General features: G+C 44.7%; 2 protein-coding genes across 2 annotated transcripts; one reads left to right on the plus strand and one right to left on the minus strand.

Moving 5' to 3' along the window:
* Positions 1 to 419: 419 nt before the first annotated feature.
* Positions 420 to 9,758, plus strand: NXPE1 (neurexophilin and PC-esterase domain family member 1). Its single transcript, XM_044996717.1, is given in 10 exon segments — positions 420 to 474; positions 477 to 596; positions 599 to 732; positions 734 to 889; positions 1,268 to 1,336; positions 4,871 to 4,983; positions 8,092 to 8,378; positions 8,381 to 8,502; positions 8,918 to 8,966; positions 8,969 to 9,758. Coding segments are annotated over 10 exon segments (1,155 nt in total). The 3' UTR covers positions 9,019 to 9,758.
* Positions 9,759 to 15,252: 5,494 nt separating this feature from the next.
* Positions 15,253 to 23,546, minus strand: REXO2 (RNA exonuclease 2). The gene is made up of 7 exons (XM_044996934.1): positions 23,396 to 23,546; positions 21,684 to 21,767; positions 20,604 to 20,681; positions 19,437 to 19,548; positions 18,510 to 18,618; positions 18,082 to 18,135; positions 15,253 to 15,689 (listed from the first exon to the last, which is right to left on the minus strand). Exons 1-7 carry the CDS (start codon positions 23,519 to 23,521, stop codon positions 15,560 to 15,562), a joined length of 693 nt encoding a protein of 230 aa, XP_044852869.1. The 5' UTR covers positions 23,522 to 23,546; the 3' UTR covers positions 15,253 to 15,559.
* Positions 23,547 to 25,517: the final 1,971 nt, after the last annotated feature.

Consider the following 25,517-nt stretch of genomic DNA (forward strand, 5'->3'; position numbering starts at 1 on the left):
AATTGATGGACCTATCCTCCATGAATTTATCTAGTTCTTTTTTGCACCCTGTTATGGTCTTGGCCTTCACAACATCCTCTGGCAAGGAGTTTCACAGGCTGACTGTGCTTTGTGTAAAGAAATTCTTTTGTTTTAAACCTGCTGCCTATTAATTTCATTTGGTGACCCCCTAGTTCTTGTGTTATGTGAAGTAGTAATGTCACAGAGAAGCTTGGCAGTAAATCTTGCTGCCATTGAAGTTAATAGAGGTTTTTGCCATCCAGTCCAATGGGAACCTGAGCTGGCCATGGAAGTATGATGCATTGTGCATTGCAGTCTGCAATCTGACTGATGGAAACAGAACAGGAACTAAAGGATGTCCTCAAGAAAATGGATGGGCTAATATCTCATATCTCTTTCCCTGACATGCTAAGCAGAGCATGGCTGTTGTATTAAACCACATCACCACCTACTGCAGTGGAAACCTCTTAACTATTGACTTAATCTGTATGATTGCTTAGGCAAAAGGAAGAAATATGGAGCAGATTTGTTGTGAGCAAGAATATATTTCTTTAAACTCCAGGCCAGAGTGTCTGAACACATTGACGATTATAACAATTGGTTAATTTCACTTGATTTTGGGAGGGCAGAGTTGCAGTTTCCCTCTTGCTCATCCACTCCCAGTAAAGGACAATTTCTGTCCTGCAGAGAGCATGGATGAAAGGGTATGAAAAAAATACCTTTCGTGGTCCTGATTGCCAGTGGAACATTGGCTGTTCACACTGAATGTGGTCTTAATCTAACTACAAAGGCTGAATTATGTCAATGGCTAGACCAAAGAGATCCAGAGACATTCTCCTGTATTAAACCTCACAATGGGCCTTGTGAGGCTTTTACCTACCTGAAGACAGCAAAAAGCCAGATTCATATCTCAGCATCTTGAAAAAGGGCCTCTAACAGGTATTTATATTAGAAAATAATTCACTGCATTTTCAAAGGCTTGAAGAGGGTTTAGGAGTTGGTGAGATCAGTGCAGCTAATCCTTTGAAACCCTTTGCAAATGGAGGCCGTAGGTAATGCCTGAGTGGGGCTAGGAGATCTTGTTTTAGATTCTGTGGGAATGAGGCTTTTGACAGTGCAGGAGATACTGATGGGGGAAACCTCAAAGGGTTGTGAGAGCCAGTTCAGATATTGAAAACTTATTCAAAGTTTGAAACCATTTTGTTCTGGAAATCCTGCTGAAGAGCTCATGCGGTCAAGCTATTTGCATTCTCTTCTGGTTCCCGAGATCACAGAATGTCCCTTCATCAAGGCTGAGAAACTATTTGTGAACCTTAAAGCCAGTAACTGGGCCACAGTGAGTACAGTTTTCAAAAGAGCCCTCAGCTGATTCAGGAGCCTAAGTCCCAGTTCCAACAGTGCCTTGGGGCCAGATTTAAAGATACATTTAGATTTAGATGCTTAAGTATCAAATTAGGATTCATACCTTTGGGGTATATTGTAGTCAAAATGTGTATGGGGGGTTGGGGCATTTTATGTACCTTTTCCAGCAGGGACAGGAGATGCTAATGAACCTCCTCCATTATCAGCCTCTGAGGCCACTTCCTGGAGAGAGATGCATATACTAGTTCAACCTGGATTCTCCAGCAGAGACTCTTGGATAAATAACCTGTGTTTAGACTGGCTCAGGGCCCTCTTCCTCACCCAGCCAATGGACAAGACTGCTGATCCATGGAGGGCCCCAATCCTTAGGGCAGAAATGGAAGGCCTGGGCCCAATGAGGCCCCAGACTGGCTGCTTGTTCTGAGCTGAAGCTGTGATGAACTCGTTACCACAAGGAGAGCCCTAAGATGGAGGGGGCTGTTGAAGGAGTTATCCTGCCAGAGCCCCTGTCTGAACTCTGGTAAGAGTATTAGCCTGCATGTAGGTTCTCTTAGTGTTTTCTCTATTCTTAAGGTGAAAAGCATTATAAAGTAGGCTTGCTTAGAAAGAGCTGTGTGGTAACTTATGTCTGCGCAAACCCCCTGTGCTCAGTCTCTGAAGAGAAAGCAAGCAGGCCTGTTTAGGCAGACTGTCTTCATAGGGAAATACATAGTGAAGGCAGGGACCTGTACAGCCTGGGAATTGTCTGCTCAGAAGGGAGAGAGACACAGGTCAGCCCCAGAAAGGCAACAGCTGTGGGTGCCCTGAACTACAGAGGGGAATGTCAAGTGCAGTTGCCCCACCCAGCAATTGAATGGCTCGTTCAGAGCTCCTCTGCCTTTAATGGGCTCCAGAAGACTGGCTCATCCAGACAATCCTGCTGCTGCAGTTTGATGGCTACAGAACCATCACACATCTCCTGTCCCCTCAGATTCTGCCTGCTCCACTGCCAGGGATGTGCCTAGTCATAAGAACCCTCCCCAGTTTTCATCCGGCCACCCCATAGTGTTAGGCAGAGTTACTTCTGCACTCAGTTCTTCCTCACCTGAGCTGAGGTAGCTTCTCCAGTACATGTGTGTCTATGCCACTCCTCAGCCTACCCTGCTCCCCTGCAGGTGCTGGGTGGTTTCCTCCTAGCACCCACATGGAGGAGCTGTCTTTAATCCCTATTCCCACTGCTACTTCTCTATCTCACTGCACAGCAACCTCTCAAATACCTGCTCTCTGCTAGCTATTCTCTCCCAATCACAGCCACTCTGAGGGGCACCTGTTCCCATGCCCAGCCCCACAGTAGCCTTGACCCTAAGGAAGGAAGCAGGCACACTGGATTGCTGGCTGTGCTCCCAAGGAGGTAGGTTTTCCCCCTTTGGAGCAGCTTCTCCAGGGTCTGCCCAGCTCCCTGAGTTGTGGGGGAGTCATACCTTCCCCTGTACCCTCCTGAATGTTTAAGAGGTGGGGAAAGGGGTCCTGTAGCTCACCAGATTCACAATACCTCCAAAGGTCTAGTATTTCAATCAGCCCTCAGACAACCTGGAATAAGGAACCCAAGCTGCCTTTCCCTGATCTAATCTGGACTGGCTACTACCATGGCCAGAACTATATAGCCTAGCCCTGCCCTCTTCTGATAGACCCACTGGTTTAGGAGGGAAATTAGTTTATAAATAGACTGCCTTCCACACACCCACTTTTTGTTTGGTGTGGTGGGTAAAATGAACATAGCTCTTGCAATAGAAAAATTGCACCAGTTAAAGAAAGGGAGCCAGGCAAGAAAGAACAGCTGGGGATAAGGGCTGTTAAATACTAGGATAAAGAAGTCTGCACCCTCTCTTTAACCAGCCTAACCAGTTAGGGTGTGTGGTGGGGAAATGCAGGGGGGGGGGAAATGAAAGCATTCTAGCTTGCTCCTTCAGATAAGAGGCATTTCAGGTCCTGCTTCATCCTGCAAGGTGCCTCATGGTCATAGACCAACTTTCAGGATTAGAACTTGTGCGTCTTTTGCTCTTTATGTAGCATAATAGGTAGAAACTGCAGGGAAACACAGGGGTTCCAAATCACCACATTGACTTAATACATGCAAGCTACTGAGGCCTAGCCACATAAACACACTGGTGCTTTGTGGGGAGTGGTACTAGAGGGCTCACAAACCATTTAAAGGAATATTCCAACTCTGATATGCCCTAGGACTATTGTGAGGCTCTTGAGAGGTTTAACACAAGGTTCTCCCTCCCTCCCATCAGCCATGATTGTTCCCCAAATATACAGAGAACAGACACGAATACAGAACTAGGAGGGGAGTTTCTCAGGAGTCCTGCTGCTTTCAATGGCCAAAAAAGGAAAATTGCCTGAGAAACACAAGCAGGAACATGGAGTAAAAAGCCACATATTAGCTTGTTTCTAAAGGAACTAGCACAGCAGCTCTAGCTCTATCATATTGCCTGTAGTTAAACTGCCTCATGATGCCAGTCAGGTGTGGCTTGTTGGAGAGCCATTTAAAATCTCCTGCTTGGTTCATACAGAACTCAAACAAGCAAGAATAAAAAGTAAAGCCAGCTAATCTGTGCAGCCTTGTTTTTAAGCAGCCCTCTTGGCACGGCACTCCCTGAGCCATGGCTTGACCTCATTTAGACCATAAGCTCCTAGAGGCAGATGCTGTCTTATATGTTTGTATGGTACCCAGAAAAATGGGGGCCTGCTCCAAATTGGGGCCTCTGGATGCTACCATATTGCCCATAATAGGCTTGCCTGGCCCTTTACAGAGAAGTGCAAAAGATGAGCCCCTGCGCTGAGGAATTTACTGTGCTAAGGGGTGAGTGAAATGCATTGGACCCAGATTTGCCTTCCTGCAGGGTTAAAGGAAGCAAACACTCATTGGGGCTGATTCTGGTCTCGTTTACACTAGTGTAGACCCAGGGGAACTCCACTGGAACCAATAAGATAATACTAGAGTAAATGTAGGTTGGATGAGAGCAGCTTTTGGGCCATTAAGATGGATTCAGTTATATCCCCTCCAGGATGGTGGGCAATGGAACCGTTTACTCAGATTCTCTGGCTGGAGAAGCAGGGCTCTTTGTCAAAGCTCATTATGTGACTAGGAGGCTCATTAAAATGGGGGACTGAGTGATGGCACTGCCTAGGGCTATGTATCAAGTAAGCAGCTGATGTGAAAGCCACCTTACTTAGCCAGACCCCAATCCTGACCACAGCTTTCTAATTCCAGGCCTGGGTCCTTCCTAAGGTAGCTCTGAAAGAGTATCTTAGTCTGATCCCTCTTTCTTCCAGGCCTTAGTTACCACAAAGCAGCTCCAATACGGGTTACTCCTGAACCATAGCCCTGTTATTCCAGTAGACCTGTGTATCAGTGGATCTTCTTACACAGAGACCAGACTTCAGTGATGCTTAGAGCCCCGCTAATCCTGCAAAGCTGACCAATTAGGAGAATTTGTGCTTGACTTTTTGCCACTCTTTGCAGCAGAACATCAGTCATATGGGAGATTTCCTTTCCAGATTTGCCTCGTCAGCTCAGGAAGCAGCTACGGACGACTGCCTTGAACACTGCACACACCCGCCTCCTTTTCATGTGTGGTAGATTTAGAGGAAGAACTGAAGGGCTAGAGACTTACGACTGTTTCCCAGCTCTTCAGAGAGTTTTTGAAGCTGTATTGCCTGCAAAGGGTGGCTGATCTGGACCTTAAGGTTTGTCTGATGGATTGAAAAGACATGACTTGTGGAGGACAGATTTTGTTGGGTTAGGGGACTCAGAAGAGTCGTTCCAGCTGCCTTCAGAAATGAAATGCTTCATAACAGCCTCTTAGCATGGTCTATATTGAACAAAGCTACTTACATCCCAAATTCTGGTCTCATGTAGATTTCCTAGTAGCAGCACCAGCTGTCCAGTCAGTGTCTGTATAAATGTTAATGGGAATTGTGCAGGCAGGGGAATAATCCCAGACATCTTATTATTTCTGTCTGGGTGATATTCTTCATTTTAATCTGACTTTTGCTTCCTGTATTTAGCAGATTACATTTATATGCATGAGGACAGTGATATGTGAAAAGCCATTTTTAGATTAATTCATGTAAGTCAATATATGATCTCATAAAAGTCCAGTATGTAAAACGTATGCTGCTTACGCAGCATTAGCATATAAGTGACAGGTTTTTGTTCTGCATGGGAAGTTCAGGTTGACAATCTTTCCCTGTTCTTGTAATTCCAGGAGTCTCAAATCAGCACCTCGTGTTACAATAGTGCATGTTGCAACACTCTAAAGTGCTGATTTCCTCTGAAAAATAACAGGATGGGGCTCCACATACATTTTCTTTCAGTGATTGTCACATAATATTTACTCTGTTCACACGTCAAAAAATAATTTTTTTTTCTGACCAGTTCTGTGACCTGAGTCTGGGCTTTGCAAAGCTACCTTGCTCATCACCAGTGATAGATTCTTCAATTAGAACTTAGCTGACAGCTCTGATGATGTGAAAGGTAGTGCCGGGTTTGATAGTGCTAGTAAAAGCTTGCTTTTGTCAGTAACATAAGAGACGTGTGGCACAGTTGTGCTGAAAAAGGTACAACCATTTTTATAACGTCCCTTTTCTGACCCAATCCAACAGTGTTCTAGCACAAAGATCAGGTCTGCCGCTGGTGTAAATATGTGTAGCTTCACTGAGGCCAATCTGGAAGTGGAGGATTGTTATAATTATTATTCGTGTTGAGGTAGCACCTAGGAGCTCTGGTCACAGAGTGTTCTAGGAGTGACAGGCTGGCCATATGCTGCAATGTCCAGGACAAACGTTACAGAATTAAGATAAACTTTGTTGAATTAAGTTAAACCTAGTGAACTAGGTATAATAACTTTGGGTCCATTGTATTAAAAATACAATTGTTTGAGCTGTTGTAGGATTGTATGTAACTTGACTAATGTAAACGTTAGGAACCGCAAAGGACTTTTTGGGGTAATGCATATAAGGTAGATTCCCTAGGAAATGTCTGGAGGTGAGGGGAACGCAAATGACCCACTTCAAATCCATCCTTTTTGAAGCTATGCCCTGGGGAGGAAAACCAATTGCATGCTAATTATCTGTTCTTGGAAGCCCTAGCTGAAAGTCCCCAGAACCTTGTGAAGGAGAGGCTAAACCTGTGAGGCTGCTTGTTCAGCGCTGAAGCTGTGTGGACCTTGAACCCACAAGGAAGCCCCTTGAGTGGGGCTTAGAAGGACTGCTCCTGCCAGAACCCAGGTTAGAGTTGGGTGAGCTCTAGAAAACTTCTAAGCAAGTGTGTACTGTGTTCTTTCATGTTTTTATGTGTTTTCTCTGTAGTGCTTTTACCTAAGAATAAAATAGGCTTGCATGGAAAGTGCTGTGTGGTACCTTATAATATGGGTGATTACTCTGTTAGTCTCTGACAGGAAGGGAAGTAGGCCTCCTTAAGCGGAGTCTGTTGCTGAGAATAATTCAGTGAAGGCAGGGAACTCTTCAGCCTGGATGCACCCTGATCAGAAGGGAGAGAAGTGGGTCTCCACGCAAGAGAAGCAACAGCTGGAAGCCTGAGAGTGGATGCTCTTGCTGTACCAAGTTGCCCTGAACTGTGACTCTAGGTGCTGTGCAAACACGCACCCAAAGGCAGTTCCTACCCCAAAAGAGCTTACAAGCTAAGAAACAATGGGTGGCTAGAGACTGAATGGTGGGGAAGCCCACCATTCAGGTCATACATGGGGGGCAGTGATCTCAGCACACCAGTAGCCTAGAGGTTGTTAAGTTGTTTTTCGGCATCGCAGCAAACAAGAGTTTTAAGGAGGGTTTGAAGGCATGATGAGTACATTCTTCCTAGATGTTAATTTCAGAACTCATGCTAGAATTTTAGTAGCATTCAGGTCTCTTTGGCCTCTCCTTTCACCCACTGAAATTTGCGGGGGTCTTTCTAACTGGTATTGATGAGTTTCTTAAACTATTTGCCCTTACATGAAGTACTTGGAGGCTACATTATTCCATTCTGTTGCTTTGTAGCTTACCTTAAATTAAGGATGATCAATTGGTAGTAAATTCTAGCTACAGACTAGGAGAATCAGTGTTCAAAGTGGAAAGGGAAAGCCAGAAGCAGGATCTCTTGTAGTGTTGCTAGATGGAAAAATAAGGAAGTACTGCAGTGCAGGTCTGAAACTGTGTCAGCTGGAGACTCCAGCTGGTAGGAGCAGCTTCACAACCAGCCAAAGCTGAGACTGCTGCACTGGAGGGCGGGGGAAGGAAGGGGTAAAATGGGGCACAGGTGCGGCCACACTTCCCCAGACCCATGTGCATGATAGATCACAGAGACACACACACCCCCTACAGGGACTGTCTGAAATTCTGTGTTTGCTGGCTCTTAGGCACTGCCATAAAACATGATTATTAATAATAATAATTAATAACAGAATTCTACTCTTTACCCATCCAAGGTTCAAGGAAATTCTGTTTCAGGTCTTCACAGAGAGGCCAACTCCTCCATGGCAAGGGTGAATTCCTCCTTTTGGGTGAGATTCTGGCCCCTTGGAATCAATGGGAGTTTTGTGTTTAGTGGTGCATACAAGCCTTAAGCTGGCCCTCTGCACGAGGGGTGAATTTCACCCACTGTGAATAGTTGAATCCATTCTTTAAAATGAGGGAAATGGTGACAAAATCAGTGGTTTAAAATCCCACTTGTTTCTCCTTTGTTAGCTCTCTGAAGGTCTTTGAGCACGACTGGAATGGATGGTTCAAGACCCATGTGGCAATGGATAAGGAGAGGAAGATTGAAATTCAGTGAGAGATTCGTGGGCACCCCTTTGTGTGTCTTTCTCATTCTTTTTCATAAAAAGATGACATCACCACACATGAAATCAACAGGTTAGTGGGACAGAAAGACATGGCCATAAAGCTGGGCCTGCACTTTAGCTCCTGCCCTATTGATGCTTTCATCAGGAGGGTGATCGATGTTCACAAAGCCATCCCACGCCTTCTACTTAGATCCCTGACCCAAAAGTAATCATCAAAGCAGAAAACACCAAGGAGATGCATATAGACGTGGAGCAATTCAGTGACATTCATGAATATGTCCAATATATGGCAATGGCAGACATTTTTCAGCAGGGCCGGTGAAGGAAGTTTCGCGGCAGCTAACCCCACCCGGGGAGACTCACCCCATCTACGGCAGCTAACCCTGCCTGGGGAGCCCGCCCCAGCTCTCCTCCGCTGAGCACGCCAGCGTGGCTCTAATTCTCCTCCCCTCCCAGGCATGTGGAGCTGATTGGAGGAGACTTAAAGTGGAGGTTGTGTGCTCAGCTGAGGAGGTGGAGTGGAGGTGATCTGGGGCGGGAAGCGGTTCCCCTGTGCCTCTTCCCCCCCTCCCCGTTACTGCGGGCAGCCCTCCCTGCGCCCCCCGCCCCAGCTGACCTCCACTTCACCTCCTCGCCTGAGCGGGCTTTTAGGCGCCCCCCAACCACTAGGCGCCCTAGGTGGCTGCCTAGTTTGCCTAAATGGTTGCCCCGGCCCTGTTTTTCAGGGTCTGAAGGTGGGTATCATTGATGCCTGGTCTATGACTATAGCATATGCCACAAAATTCACCCACCAGATCATGTGGTTGGGAACCAAATCAATGTGTTTTAATGTACATGTGGTATCTGATATTTATCTAAAATGAAAAACAGGCTATAATTTGAGAACAGAGCACTTGAGTCGAGCTGGTTGGGAGAACAAAGGGAAATTTCACCAATCCCCTTCAGCCCCCAAAAAATAATCTTCCTCCTCCAAAAGTTGATACTTTGAAAGTTAATCAAAAAATATGGAAAAGTTTGAAATTTGTGTAAAAAAACAAAAACAAAAAAATTAAAAATCATCACAATTTCAAAGATTTGACAGTGATTAGCAATGACACAATAATTTACTCATTACAAAAAGAATCAGATTAAAGATATCACCATAGTACACTGTTTCGCCCCTCCCCCCCCCAGCTTCTGTTAAGCCAATGTCTTCACCAGTTTTAAGATTCAGACTGGCTGGAAGAATTAGTGGTTATTATCTTCTCTTTCTAGCTTTAGTGGTAGCCTTTGAAAGAGAGGAGATTGGTGAAAATGTATAAGCAAGCATCCTCACAGCCTTTCTATGGTAGTGAATAAAGAGCCACAATGGATCCGATCCAGGACAAAGTAGGTTAATTCCCCCGTTGTGCTGAAAACCTGAAATATTGCCATTCTAAACATATGTACCGTATTTATCCTCACCACACCCAACAGGAAAGGGAAGTGCTAGTGTCCTTGTTTACAGATGGGGATCAGAGACTAAATGATTTGGCCAAGGTTGCACGGAAAGTCTGTGGTGAACTCGAAAGTGGGTCTCCTGTATTCCAGACTAACACCCGGGGGGGGGGGGGGGGCAAGTGGGGCAATTTGCCCCAGGCCTTGGGCCCTGCAGGGGCCCCCATGAGAGTTTTTCGGAGGCCCTGGAGCAGGGTCCTTCACTCGCTCCGGGGGCTCCGGAAAACTCTCGTGGGGGCCGGACCTCTGGAGTTTCTTCTGCTCCGGGTCTTTGGCGGCAATTCGGCAGCGGGGGCCCCCCGCCGCCGCAGACCACAGACCCCCTGAATCCTCTGGCCAGCCCTGTACTAACGGCTGGACACCCACCCCCCCCTTCCTCTGAGTTGTCTCAAATATTAGCAGCTAGTGGTATGCCACTAACAGGTCTTTAGTTTAGTGCAGTTTATGCTGCCAAATTGACTCACAAAGCTCTGGCCAAGAAGTTCAAGTAGCAGCATGCTTTCCAGCCCTTAACACTTGTCCTTATTTCACTTCTATTGTTTAATGGATTTGGAAAGGAAGAGAAACAGTTCCCTAATGGCCCAGGAATGCTGCACTCCAAACAAACTGATGTCATGTGGTAACGTGCAGCTTTGCTTCTGTGGAATGTGTTACAAGAACAACTCTAAACACCGTACAGCAAACGCAATAAACGGATGAGTGAGCTGTCGGCTTACGGTGTCGGTGCATATTTGGGGGTGTATATTGCAGTGCCAGAGTACTGTCAGGGGAATCAAGGTGGAACATGACCCTCCTTCAAATTAACCATGTGGTAGAACAGGGGTCATGCAAGACTCTGCCAATCAACTGCCGCACTGTTGTTGTGCTAAGAGCCTAAAGACTTGTTCTGTATGAAATGGATCAGCTTGCAGCCATCTCCATCTTCTATACTGAGTAGGGTGACCAGATAGCAAGCATGAAAAATTGGGCCAGGGGGTGGGTGGTAATAGGCACCTATATAAGATGAAGCCCCAAATATCAGCACTGTCCTGATAAAATCAGGATATCTGGTGACCCTAATATTGAGGCATGGCTGGTAGAGGCTCCAAGTCCCTGCATACAATGTCCCATCTTGATTCAAGCAGCCAGTCTACTTGCCATAAGGCAGTCTGCTGAACCTTGAGCCAAACCTGAGAAAAGGGTGCGTGGGTCAGTTGGATGTCTCCGTGGGGCTGATTGATATGAGTACTAAGAGTTAATACAAATAATTTGATGGTGCAATTCCTTCAGACTTTAGGTGTGACCATCCCTTTAACTCACTAGGCGGCTTGTCTTGTTAACAACAGACCTCCCAGCGACAGATCATAACACATGCTAGGGCTTACAATGCCACTAGCCCAGTCTGAATAAGGCAACTTTTAGTTGTAGTCATCGATTAACATTACAGCAGTTTTCCTGGAACAGTTTTTCTTCTCCTTTTCACAGTTTAGTCTTTCCTTACTAAGTGCATAGCAACTTCCTAAAGCCAATGACCATACTAACCCCCCCAAAGGATCAAATTAAAGGGGGACGATGTATTATTTTGAAAACAAGTTATTTGATTCCTGAGGGTTTGAGTAAATTAAACAAATACTCAAATTAACCAGTGCTTAAATGATCAAATAAATATGACCATATGGTGCACATATAGGGTTTTTTTAAATTATTTTTTGTAGAGCACTGAATCTACTGCTTTCTAAGGGCTTGATCCTTAAAACAAAAAATCCTTTAGGCAATAAATAATATCTTTGAAGTCTGTTAAGCATGTGCATAAATTTTTAGAGGTTCAGGGCCTAAGCCATCCATTTGCACATGCCAGGAGTAATGGCAAAGTCACATGCAATAAATGGAGTTGAAAAAGGGGGTGGGAAACCTATGTGTGCAAGTGGAAACATGCATGTAGATAAGGGAATACAGTAAGCCACTCTCAGCTTCCTATTCTGAACGTGACCAGCAATCTGGCTAGCCTGCATGTCCTGCCAGGTCAGCTAGTGCCAGGATAATCTGGAAATGAGCACGTTATAAATTTCTACAAAGAGCGAGATCTTGTCTATCTTTAACTGCTATTTTTACAGGAATCCTGCACACCAGTGAAATGCCCCCACCCTCTGTATTTGACACAAGCAGTAGAATAACCACTCATCAGTAACTTTATACGTCTCCAGAGCTCTTTACAAACATTAAGGCTTGTGTGATGGGTTAATACTCATTTTGCAAATGTGGCAATAGATTGACTGAGAGACGTTAAGGCTAAAATTTGCAAACTTTTAAGTGCCTCAAGTTAGTCACCTAAATCAGTGGTTTGATTTTTCAGGGGCTCTGATTCCAGTCCCTTGAAACCAAGCCACATTTTCTGCAGGAAGGTTGCCTCATTTTAGCCATTCAAGTTCAAAAGTGTTGTCCGAAAGCGACTTATCAACAAATCAATAACTGCAAATAGGATCTGGGAGTCCTGACTTCCACTCCCCTGCTCTGGCGGTTCCATCTCATGAACCTTGGCACAAATGCTGAGTTATAGTGTGATCTAAGTGAATGTACATGCTGTAACCTTTACATAAATGCTTGAATCAACTCTTTTTACTAATGTACTTTTGTTACAGTCACACATTGTATGAGTCTCCCTCCAGTGGCTAATATCTACAACTTCATAGGGTTTTCTCATTTGTAAGACTTCCGTGTAGACATGAGAAGGTGCTAGGGATTGTACTGCCACTAAAATTTTCTTATTAATGCCTATTTTCAACCATAGACATGACCTGCTGACATTTGTCACTCATTTTGTCAGTCAGCAAGATATTATCAAATGAAAAATGCCAGATTAGCAGGAGATCCCCTTTCCCCAGTGGCTTTATCAGGCAAAACAGGTGGAAGCCTGCTTTCTGCAACATATCTAAACTTCACAACTAGGGCTCAAATTAATACTTGTTTGAAGAGAAAAATTGACTTACCTTATGGGAGATTCAACAGTGTCAGTGGATTGAGTATTTCACAAAGAGAGCAAACAGTAGGTTTTCCCTATTAGGTTAAATGATATTAAGCTCTGTTTTCTTAGGCCTTGGCTACACTTACAAATTTGCAGCGCTGCAGCAGGGTATGAAAACACACCCTCTGCAGCGCTGCAAATTGCGGTGCTACAAAGCGCCAGTGTAGTCAAAGCCCCAGCGCTGGGAGCCGCGCTCCCAGCACTGTCCGTTATTCCCCACAGGGAGGTGGAGTACGGACAGCGCTGGGAGAGCTTTCTCCCAGCGCTGGCGCTTTGACTACACTTAGCGCTTCAAAGCGCTACCGCGGCAGCGCTTTGAAGTGTAAGTGTAGCCAAGCCCTTAGAATCAAAATTATAGCAGTGGCTCTTTTCCTTGTCTAATAGCATTGCATTTGTTAGGCTTCTGCTTTCTGGTAAGTGGTAGCTTTTGTTTTACCTTGGGTATGGCTACACTTACGGTTTGCAGCGCTGGTAGTTTGCAGCGCTGGTCATCCAGCTGTGTAGGAGCAGCGCTGGTGTGTGGCCACACTCACAGCTACCAGCGCTGGTGTGTGGCCACATTTGCAGTATTAGCAGCGCTGTTGGGAGTGCTGCATTATGGGCAGCTATCCCAGCATTCAAATGCAACAACGTGCTTTTCAAAAGAGGGGGGTGGAGGGTGGTGTACTGTGACAGGGAGCGGGGAAGATAGAGTGGATTTTTGGAGCCAACACTGTGTGTTAGCTTCCTGGATTGGAAAAATCACAAAATGTTCATGAGCCCTTAGTCTTAACTCTTAATTGCAAACAGCCTGCCTCCAACACGGGCTCCCCGCTGTTTCACTCACTCCCTGTGGTGTACTGTGACAGGGAGCGGGGAAGAGAGAGATTGGAAAAATCACAAAATGTTTGCGAACCCTGCATCCAACGCTGTTTCCCCTGCCTCTCATTTGATCGTTCACAGCCAGGTACAGATAGCTCCTGTTTGCTGTGATCAGTGTTTGTTTTTTTAGATAAGCAGTTCAACGGAGCTCCGATCGGCTCCGTTCTGTTTCATTCACTCTCCCTGCCTGCCTCTCATTTGATTGTTTACAGCCAGGTACAGATGATCACAGCAAACAGGAGCTCTGTTTGTTCGGAGCTCCGATCGGAGCTCGTTCACAACAAAACAAAGAGAGGCTGCATAACAAAACAAAGAGAGTAATTTATAAAAGCATTCTGGGATACACCTTATACCCTGGAGGCCAATCACAGCGCTGGTGTGTGGCCACACTTGATGACCAGCGCTGCAGCACCAGCGCTGGAATCTTTATTCCCCATGCCGAGTGAGGTGTACGGCCAGCGCTGCAGCCAGGGAGTTGCAGCGCTGGAAGTGCCCTGCAGGTGTGGCCACTTACTAATTGCAGCGCTGGTGGAGGCTTTCCAGCGCTGCAAATCGCCAGTGTAGCCATACCCCTTGTTTACATTTCCTTTCAATAGCAAAACACTTGGCTAGGGAATATTTATTTTACTTTCCATTACTAATTTTAAGTGACCAATTTTATCATACTTAATGTACATTTATGTATCAGTAAAGGTATGTGACTTGTTCAGTAGACAATTCAAAGGCAGGACAAATGCATCTGCTTAGGAATTTCAAGAGAAACTTGAAATCAGACCAGGCCCACTCAAAATGTTGTTAAAAGTGGCTCACCTTGAGTAAACTGAGAATGAACAAGGCATATGTCAACTGGAATCTGTGACCTTGTGGTTTCAAGTAAGTTTCATTTATTGAGTAAGAGTCTAGTATAGCAGGGCTTGATCTTGATTGGGAGCTACCATAATACAAATAAATACAGATATGGAATTCAAAGCAAAATCTGGAGGCAAAGTATCATGTTGTTAGGAATCAAATGAATAGGTTTAACATACATCTGTTAAATAACACCCTAGCTTATTTATGGGTTAGCATGGACTTGTGGTCACATCGACAAGTTAAATGGCAGCAGCATCCTCTTCTAATGTCTGATCCAAAGAGCAGAGAAGTCCATGGACTCATTTAGCTGTTTCCTAGCCACAGGAACAGCCTGTGAAAACTGGACATGTTCTAACCATAAATTCTTTTAAAATGAGTATTACAGGCTGACCTGCTTATCATGCCAACGCACTTCATTCCTGGCCTGCAGCCTTTATATTTTTTATATTGAAATTTCATCTGCTTGATCACAAATCAGCTTTTTGTGCAGCTCCTCCCTAGCATCCTTTGAGCACAGACTGCTGCCTGCGTGAGAGTTTTGTTAAGTGGATAAATGTCCACCATGGAACTAAAAAGAGCTTGTTACTTGAATTAGCTGTCAAGAGATAAGCTGATCATACCTTTGACACCACAAGCATAGAAGGCCACTGCTCATCAGGCTACATTAAGTGATGCACATGTTCAGTCTGTCTTCAAATGGCACTGTGTATTTTACAGAGGAATTCTTGTTAAGCACACACATGTATGACTGCCGTAGGATGCAATATATTTCCCATAACATTTTATTTTGAAAATCTGAGAGAGGCTGTTCACCTTTTAGATGAATATACAAAGTCTTATAACCAAGGCTGCTGCAAAAGAAAAGAGAAGGTGTAAAAAAAATCTTTCAGCAGAACTGGTTTTATTTTGTAACAAAAGAGTGCATCTAGAAGTAAATGAAGAGATGTATCAAAGAGCACAAGTGACCTGGTACATACAAACAAAGGAGCTGCTGAGACTTAAATGGCAAATTCACAGCTCAGACATGTTAAAGCAGACAGAAGTCTGAATTACTGCTGCTTTCCTAATGATTAAAAAACAAGGAAACTGAAAGAAGCCTCTTCCTTAAACACTGGTGAACAGAAAAACAACGGGAGATACATCCAGTGGATACTATGGGATGGCATTGTGAGATGGAAGATCAGCTCACAGTTTTATCACTTTCTCCATTTTCTATTAATTTTCTTTTCTTTTCATCTGTTTTCCTCTTGAAGATGCTATTTCTGTAGAACTGAAGTTCTTTGATGCTTTCCCTGATGTCATCGAGTGCTCTGCAAGAGAATTAAGGAAGGTTTCAAAATGCACAAACACTCAGGCTAAATTTGGATTCTGATGCATTTTGCAAATTCCAAACTGTGTAAAAACAAAAACAAAAAAAAAAAGTAGAACACTGAGAAATATATCATGCACAAATCTGTCAGTAATAAAACCACCTTCACTAGACTGAGTAATACAGGAAACAATAAAAGTTCAGCAGGACAGGCATGCAAGGAAGTAACACATTACTTATTGGTTTGTGCTATTATGCAAGGCATAGGCTCTAGCAAGTCAATAGATTCCATGACTCCAGAGGACTGGACTAGATGACCTCCAGAGGTCCCTTCCAGTCCTATGAGTCTAGTGTAGTTGAGGTAAAGGCAGGTAAACTGAGTCGAACATGTTCACGTTGATGAATATGGAATTTAACACTACCTGGCCTGAAAACCAAAAAGGTTAGTTTACCCACTTTTGTTTGTTAAATCACTGCACGACTTCAGCTATTAAAACAAGTATTGGTATTAGTCTGAGATGCCTAACAATGGACAAGGACTCAAGAGACCCGGATTCTATTCCTGATTTGGCCAATTAGCTGCTGAGAGACCCTGAGCAAATTGCTTTACCTCTCTGTTTCTCCTCCCACCCTTTGTCTGGTCTATGCAAACTCTTTGGGGCTCTCCTTATGTATTTGTACAGTGCCTAGCACAAATGGACTCTGACTTCAGGTAGGGCCTCTAACGTACCATAATAATTATTAGAAAAGGACAGTTGTCAAGAACAGTATTGAGTAAAAAACAACAAACAAAAAAATCAAATCAGGACCTAGATTCCAGTCACTCTGAAATCTAAGTAAAGCTATAGCTAAATACCAGATTCCAGAAGATCCTGAAATCAGGGCACCATCAGCCAATCTGTACTTGATGATGATGTTTCATTCCAACAAATGCTTCCTGAAACTGTGCCAGAAACATGCCAGCATCCAGCAAGCATCAGCAGTAACCAAAATGTATCTATAACCTCCCTAGCCATCTTTGTATTTTAATGCACGACAGTTTTAAACACCAATCTTTAGTGGTAGGATGGAATGGCTGGGAATCACCTTCTGCAATACGCCAGGCTTTAGAAGGCAAAGGCCTGGCTATGATGCAGGCTGCTCCCTTTGAACCCTGGGCCTTCATGTGCCCATCTTACAGAGTCCATGCATCAGAGAGCTAGGGAAAGAGGTACTTGAAGGTTCAGTTACTCCTTTTTCTGAAGATTCCCATGCAATTAGCAACAACTTTTCTCCATCCCTGCATGAAAGAACTGTGCCTTATCCTAAAACAGGAGAGCTTTCAAGAGGCAGTAAAATTAAGCAGTAAAAATAACTTATGCTCATTTTAACTTTTTGATGTAAAAGGGACCATCTGCCAATGTAGTTATGCGCCCAGAGGGAAGGCATCTCAGTACTGTTCCTGTTGGCTTCCTATTTATGCTAAGTCATAGTTGCTTCGTTTCCCAATGGGAATGAGTTAAAACTGCCATCACGCCTGTTGAGCCAATAGAGCTTTATTGCTCCACTTTGTATAGCAGCAGCAATCTGCCAGACAAGTTGTGTTTTCAGATCTTTATTTATGAAATAAACAAACAAAGGAAATGTTTATATTACAATAGTACCCAGAGGCTTAAGTCAGAACTGAGGCCTCGCTGTCCTAGGCACAGTATTCAGAAAAACATGGGGACCAATCCTGCCCCTATTGACGTCAATAGCAAAACTCACATAGACTCCACAGGATTTTGGATCAGATTCATGGTGCTGGGCCTGAAAAGCTTACAATCTAAGAGAAAGTGTTAATACTTTCTACTACACGGCACCTTTCATCTGAGGATCTGAAAGCAAGTTATCAATGTTAACTATGTCTCGGAACACAGTTAGGTGGTAAATCAAGGTTAACTCCACTTCACAGATAGGGAAACAGGCATCAATACATCACAAACCCAATCTCCCAATTCCCAGTCCTCTGCTTTCACTACTGGTCCTCTGGTAACAGCTTTGCTTCAATACAAAACTTATTAATGTTCTATCTTAGTTTTTTCTCAGATACTTAGCACTGTGGTATGTAAGTGCTGTGAACATGTATTTGTCAGGACAAATATCTTGGCTCAGTAAACTGAGCGAGTCATTAATGGATAATAAATTACTTCTGTTTTCTGTATTTTTACGGAGTAACTTTTTTTTGAAATAATCAGATGTTAAAAAGAGGGATATGGCAAGGAACAGAATTAGACTTCCAGGGCCATTGGCAATAGAACTAACAGGTCACGTTTTCAGAGAAATTGGTATGCTCCATATTCTAGTAGAAGAGAGTACTGTAGCTTAAAGATATGACAAATGTACTACATTAAAGGCAATAGTGGAAGTCTCACCTATGAGAAGCCACCTTCTTTGGTGCAAATTCAAATTCTTCTGGATACCAGCGCCTGTATATGGAAGAAATTGAGTTTTAAATCCATACATCTTAAATAAATAGGCAGAGGTCTCTTTGGGTGTGCTACAATGGGAAATGTCTCTTCAGTGCAAAAATTTGAATTTCACTGTCATACAGAAAAGTTACTGTTATAAGCATCAAAATAATATAATCCATGTGAGAGCTAAACACCTCCCCACTCTGCATGCAGTTCAGTAAGTAGGTCCTTGTCCTTTTTCTGTTTGATCCAAGTGGAATATCTGAAAGAACTAAATGGCTGCACACCGCTCTTTCCCTGCTGTCCTCCTCTATTGTTTTAGAAGAAAATTAGTAAAATATAACTAGAGCTCCTTAGATCTTTTTACACTAACTTTGTATGGTATTTACCTGCAAAGTTCTTTGACAGTGCTCACATCAATTATCCTGTAATGAAGGTGCCTCATGAACTGAGGCATATATTTGTCAAGAAACTTCTTATCTGCATGAACAGAGTTTCCTAGAAAAAGACAAAACAGATATTCCTGTCAAAGACTTTACGAAGCTACAGTGAATTACATTTGAACTAGAGGTAGGCTATGCAGACTGAGGAAATCACATACGACTTCTAAATGTTTTCAGTCAGGTCATAGGTCTCATGTTCCAATAAATATGATTTTAAAGGTTTCTGTCTGATTTCCATTCTGGGATCACTTCTGTGTGGTTTAAATATATAATCTCTCTGCATTAAATTCCTCAATTACTTCCTCTACAATTTCTGTGTCACAAACATTATTATTTCAATAAAAGTAAAAATATTACACAAACAACCAGGTTTTCCACTAAGGGTAAATAAGCTTTACTGTTTGTTTAATATATTTTCCTCAGGTCATCATTTTGACCTCTCTGAGTCAGCGTTCTGAGTCACCATCAAGTAACAGGACATTCAGAATAGCAGCACTTAGAGGTTGATTGGATTCGTATCTGCAGTTAGTTCCCTATTTTTCTTTTGCATTCACAAAAGGCTAAGAACACTAAGTCACACCAGTAATGACATAAATGTATAATGAAATATTACTAGTAACAGGAATTTAAGTTTCCTGCAGATCTATGGGGATTTTCAGAAATCCATACGTAATATTTGCTTCAGGCAATTTATAAAATGGATGATATCTAATGCTAAACTTTCCCTGCTTAATGAAATTTGATTCCATGCAGATCTCCAGGTAGGAGACTAAATCACTCCTGCATTGTGTATTAACAGGCTTTTCAAAGCCCCACTGGGAACGAAAGGAGGATTGATTTTATTAGTATTAAAAATATAAGTACACATTTTACCTGCAAGAGGACAGAGGCCGGGGGGTGTTTGCTGTCGTACAAAGGACAGAAATTCATACTCTGCTTGCTGCAATGAAATTGTACTTTCTTTCACTGCCTTAGTAAGGCCAGACTGCAAGAAAGAGGCATCCATCACCAATCAAATATTTACCATTATTTAAAAATACTTCTAGCATATTTAAGTAGCAGTCAAATGTTACCTAGAAATCAATAACTGAAACAGTAACCAACTAATGGCACATTTAATGCCCAGAAGCATTAAAAAAAGATGACAGCTTAACTCTTAAATTTAACCTTGTAGAAGGTCTTAACATTTTACCAAATGCACCAGTGTTTACCCACTTCAATCCTAGCTAAGGGACAGATGATAGCATTGTGAACCAGACAAGATGCTGGTCAGTATAGCTGCTTAAATCCAGAACCTGTGAGCATCAGTAGAACTAACAAGAATCATGTGAGTTTCACACTGCTGCTCAGAGCTTTCCCAAGCAGCAGCCCCTGGTGGCCTCACTATCTTTCACATCAGCCATTGTTGGTAGGTTTATTTCTCTAGCTAGAAGGTGTCTAGTAAAATCTTCAAGGCCTGTTCAAAGTTGCTGCAAGTCAAAGTTGTTATGGCCCTTTGGATAGTCTCAAAAAGAACAGGAGTACTTGCGGCACCTTACAGACTAACAAATTTATTTGAGCATAAGCTTTTGTGGGCTTCAGTGCATCCGAAGAAGTGGGGCTGTAGCCCACGAAAGCTTATGCTCAAATAAATTTGTTAGTCTCTAAGGTGCCACAAGTGCTCCTGTTCTTTTTGTGGATACAGACTAACACGGCTGCTACTCTGAAACCTTTGGATAGTCTGTTTCAGGTTAGTCTTGTGGTTAAGGCACTGGACTGGATCTCAGAAGATCTGGACTCAATTTTCAGTTCTGACATGGACTTTTTGTGAGATCCTGGGCAAATCACAACCTCTCTCTGCCTCAGTTCCTCATCTGTAAAATGGGGATATTTCCTTTCTCCCACCTTTTGTCATCTATATTTAGAATGTAAGCTCTTCAGAACAGGAACTGTCTCTAAAGTGCTCATATAGCACCTAACAATTTTGAGATTAAGAATTATAAAGCTGCTACTAGTTACAAGGAAACAGTGATTCTAGTACTATTACTCTAGAACCTTTACCTTCCCATGATGCTCTTTACACCATTCTGACATGCCATCCAGCAACTCATCTGGCTGGTTTATAATCAGGTTGGGACCCTGTTAATGAGAAAAAAATAGTAATCAAATCCTAAAAAAAAAAAAATTCTAAAGCTTATCAGAGGAATCTGTCTACCTCCTGTTGACACCTCTAGCTTTAAGGAAATTACAAGAAAGCTGCCAATCTTGCTCTGCACAGCAATCGTAAAACCCATGTGGTGGGAAATGCCTCCCCGACCTCCTGGTATAAACTATCAAGTGATTCTGTATGGATAGTAGCCTGTGGTTCCAATTCATCTCTCAATGGCTTCTAACATCAAGTTTTCTTAGTCTACAAATGAAAAGGCATAGCGGTGTTCTTTCTTACACAGTCGATAACTCAATCTGGAATGTGAATATCAAGTCAGGTTCTTTCAGGCTCATGCAACATTTGATTGGATTCTGTAACTGGAACTTATTTGACAAGCAATGATCCATGAGTCAGAACTGAATCCGGTTGCCTCTCCCAGCACTGTGTGTATTTTGCAGCTTTAAGTAGTAGTGAAACCTTATTCTTGTCACTAAAGCAAGAACATATGACTCATAATGTGTAAAGAGGAAGCACAGGTCTGTTCAGTAAGATACTGCCAATTTTACAGGGACATCTTCCAGGTTATAATCACATCTTAAAAACAGGCATTTTGGAGTCAGCAGCTGGCAAACCTTACAGTACTCAAAAGTGACATGCTACACTGTCAACAAGGTTGTTCAAAAATACAGGATATCTGCCAGTAACATTTTACACACAGCCACAATCCAAACAGATCTCAAAAGTGTGTACTATAAATTGCTGTTTGACTCGTATTCCATTCCACAGGCTGCACTCATCTGGAAACTGTACTTATGAAAGGGCACATACCATGCTGGCTGCTTGTTAGCCAGATGGTTCACAAAACATCAAAGATAAAAATATTCCACTCTAACTTAATGGGCAGATGAACCTTCAATTATAACAAAGTAAGAGTACCCGGAGCTAGTAATCAGATGTATGCCAGTACACACTGACACCAAACTCTAACCTACCTCAGCCAAAATGTTTAAATCAGAATCAGTTATGAGACAAGCCATCTCAATGATCTGGTCCTTCTCTATGTCCAGTCCGGTCATCTGCAAAGACAGAAGCAACAATTGTAAGAAGAGAGAAGAGCTATGTTTTATACTTTGCAGGGAATGTATGTCTTAACAACATTTTAATCCCAGAGTTGGGCTAACACTGCTGTAATGTTTGGGTTTTTTCACAAATGCTTTGCACTGATTTTAATCATCAGTAGAAGGGAAATAATCAGTGTTTGCCAAACTAAGAAAGGAAAGGAAATTTTCCAAAGCTTCTCAGTGGGCTGTGCAAATACTTGGAGAGTGAATGTAGAGCAGAACTGCTCAGCCATAACTAGAAAAGAGACCTCGACAGCTGGAACCCCCTGGGCCTGAATCTGAATGGGATGCTTCCCTGCCATCTGAAGCAGCAAGGTGCAGGCCAACCTACAGCCTGGCAGGATCAAAGAGAGGGAAAGGCTCTGTTAGTGCAGGGAGCCAACCCAGACCCAGGCTTGGTCTCTGAGGTGTGTTTCCCTGTGCTCTGTCCAGCCAAGTCTTAAACACCCCAGGCAATGCCACCTCTACGCAGTCCCCAGGGGTAGGGATCTCCTCCTGACACCCAGCCTAGCTTTCCCCTTGCACACTTCCCTCCAAGTGCGACGACCCCCCCCCTCGCCCCGGTACCTGCCTGACATGGTGGATCCCGGCACCTGACATGGGGGATCCCTCCCCGCCAGGCCCCTGCCTGACATGGGGGATCCCTCCCCGCCAGGTACATGTCTGACATGGGGGACCTCTCCCCCCCCGGGCCCCTGCCTGACATGGGGGACCTTGGCACCTGCCTGACATGGGGGATCCCTCCCCGCCACGTACATGTCTGACATGGGGGGACCCCTCCCCCCGGGCCCCTGCCTGACATGGGGGACCCCGGCACCTGCCTGACATGGGGGATCCCTCCCCGCCAGGTACATGTCTGATATGGGGGACCCCTCCCCCCCGGGCACCTGCCTGACATGGGGGACCCCGGCACCTGCCTGACATGGGGGATCCCTCCCCGCCAGGTACATGCCTGACATGGGGGACCCCTCCCCCCCTGGGCACCTGCCTGACATGGGGGACCGTGGCACCTGCCTGACATGGGGGATCCCTCCCCGCCAGGTACGTGTCTGACATGGGGGACCCCTCCCCCCCGGGGACCTGCCTGACATGGGGGATCCCTCCCCGCCAGGTACGTGTCTGACATGGGGGACCCCTCCCCCCCGGGGACCTGCCTGACATGAGGGATCCCTCCCCGCCAGGTACGTGTCTGACATGGGGGACCCCTTCCCCCCCGGGCACCTGCCTGACATGGGGGATCCCTCCCCGCCAGGTACATGTCTGATATGGGGGACCCCTCCCCCCCGGGCACCTGCCTGACATGGGGGACCCCGGCACCTGCCTGACATGGGGGATCCCTCCCCGCCAGGTACGTGTCTGACATGGGGGACCCCTCCCCCCCGGGGACCTGCCTGACATGAGGGATCCCTCCCCGCCAGGTACGTGTCTGACATGGGGGACCCCTTCCCCCCCGGGCACCTGCCTGACATGGGGGACCCCTCCCCCAATCCTGCCCCCCTCAGCCAGGCACATCCCCATGGAAACATCCCTCACAGCCCATCTGCGTCCCCCCCAGCGGGGGGTGCCCCGCGGCGCCCCCTCACCTCCAGATCCACCCAGACCATCCTCTGCCCCATGCTGCCCCCCGCCATGGCCGCTCCGTCCGGGACCCCGGCTCCCAGTGCCGCCAGCAGCCGGCGCCCGGCTGAGCCCAGCAACCAGGCACGCATCGCGACAGGCCGCAAAGTGTCAACCTGGGGACTACAATTCCCAGACACCCATGCGCCATCTCTCCACTCAGTCCTGTGACTGGATCTGGCGCGGGGCCTGCTGGGAAATGTAGTCACTCCAGGGCATCACAGGAAGCAATAGTCACCTCCCCTCCCGAACAGCAGTGCATCCTGGGGCTTGTAGTCTCCACACGTCCCATATGTCCACGTCTGTACTGCTGCTAACTCTCAGGGGCAGATGCTTAGTTTTTATTCTGCTCCAAGCGCCTCTCTACAGGGAGTATTTTACACTGAGGTCTGTTTAGTTTGCAGGTTCTAGTCCATGACTGGGGCTCCTAGGCACTAAGATAATACAAATAATTTAAAAGAAGTAAATTGCATTTACTTCCTCAAGGCAGCAAAGAATCCTGTGGCACCTTACAGACTAACAGACGTTTGGGAGGATGAGCTTTCGTGGGTGAATGCCCACTTTGTCGGATGCAAGTCAAGGCAGGGACCTCTAATATTGCACATCGACACAGCCACATCATCAATAGCCTGGGCTCCCATACAACACAAATTAAATAACAACATAATTCATAAACTGAGCCAGTGGGAGGGACAGCTCAGTGGTTTGAGCATTGGCCTGTTAAACCCACAGTTGTGAGTTCAATCCTTGAGAGGGCCACGTAAGGATCTGGGGTAAAAATTGGTCCTGCTAGTGAAGGCAGGGGGCTGGACTTGATGATCTTTCAAGGTCCCTTCCAGTTCTAGGAGATTGGTATATCTCCTATTATTATTATTTATTATAATCAGAAACCTGATTAGTTGTCCCTTACTTGAATTATAGTTAAGACTAAGATTTTTGTCACAGATATTTGTAGTAAAAGTGACAGACAGGTCATGGGCAATAATGAAAAATTCACAGAAGCCCAAGCCCTGTCTCTGACTTTTACTACAAATATCCATGACAAAATGAGGCACCTGGGCAGCTGTAGACATGAGGGGTTCCCCCATGTCAGGAGCCGGGGTCCACCATGTCAGACAGGGGCCTGGGGGGGGGAAGGGTCCCCCATGTCAGGCAGGTAGCGTGGGGGGGGGGTGTCGCACTTGGAGGGAAGTGTGCAAGGGGAAAGCCAGGCTGGGTGTCAGGAGGAGATCCCCACTGCTTAGAGCCACCAACAGAAGGGGACCCTGGAGCTCCCAACCTGTCTACAGCTGGCCTTGAGTGTTTATTATGAAATTGTCACATTACCACATCTAATTTATGAGGACTATTTTAACACTAGATCTTATTGCCTGGTACTACTGCTGGCATTTTTAAGTAAAAAGAACATTAAGCCAAAATACAAGTTAATTTAATAAATCATGTATTTTTTACACTGAAACTTATCCAAGCAAGAAAAGTCAATTTAGCTATATCTACACCAGTTTAAAAAAAATACTTTTCCAGACGGTATACTGCAGAAGGATCACAAATGCTAGTTTTCAGTGCTACAAGAAATAAGGGCATCTGCACTTTTTCAGCAATCAGTTTCCCAGATGCTATCCCAACACTTCCATTACGATGTGTGCTTCAAAGAAATCGGTGAACTAGCAGAGGAAAAAAATCACCTGCATCTTGCCAAACTTCCCCTTATTTTTCCTACCAAATGTTTTTAAGGAAGTGTTCTGAAACTGTGACAGGATGAACACACTTATATTTACGCAGCTCAAACCAATCACTTCTTTCTTATTTACAAAAGAATTGATATTGTCTGGCAAATTGTATGGTTAAGCTCATATCCAAAGTTTGTAAGCAAGATGTGGTTTTCTGGCTTCCCTGCAGCTCATTCAGCTGCTAATTAAATTCACTGCACTTGTTCTGAAAATCATGCCCAAAAACTTATTCCAGGGGTAGGCAACCTAAGGCACGTGTGCCGAAGGCAGCATGCGAGCTGATTTTCAGCGGCACTCACACTGCCCGGGTCATGGCCACCAGTCTGGGGGGGCTCTGCATTTTAATTTATTTTAAATG

The sequence above is a fragment of the Mauremys mutica genome, chromosome 22, assembly GCF_020497125.1.
Source record: "Mauremys mutica isolate MM-2020 ecotype Southern chromosome 22, ASM2049712v1, whole genome shotgun sequence".
NCBI classification, from domain to species: Eukaryota; Metazoa; Chordata; order Testudines; family Geoemydidae; genus Mauremys; species Mauremys mutica.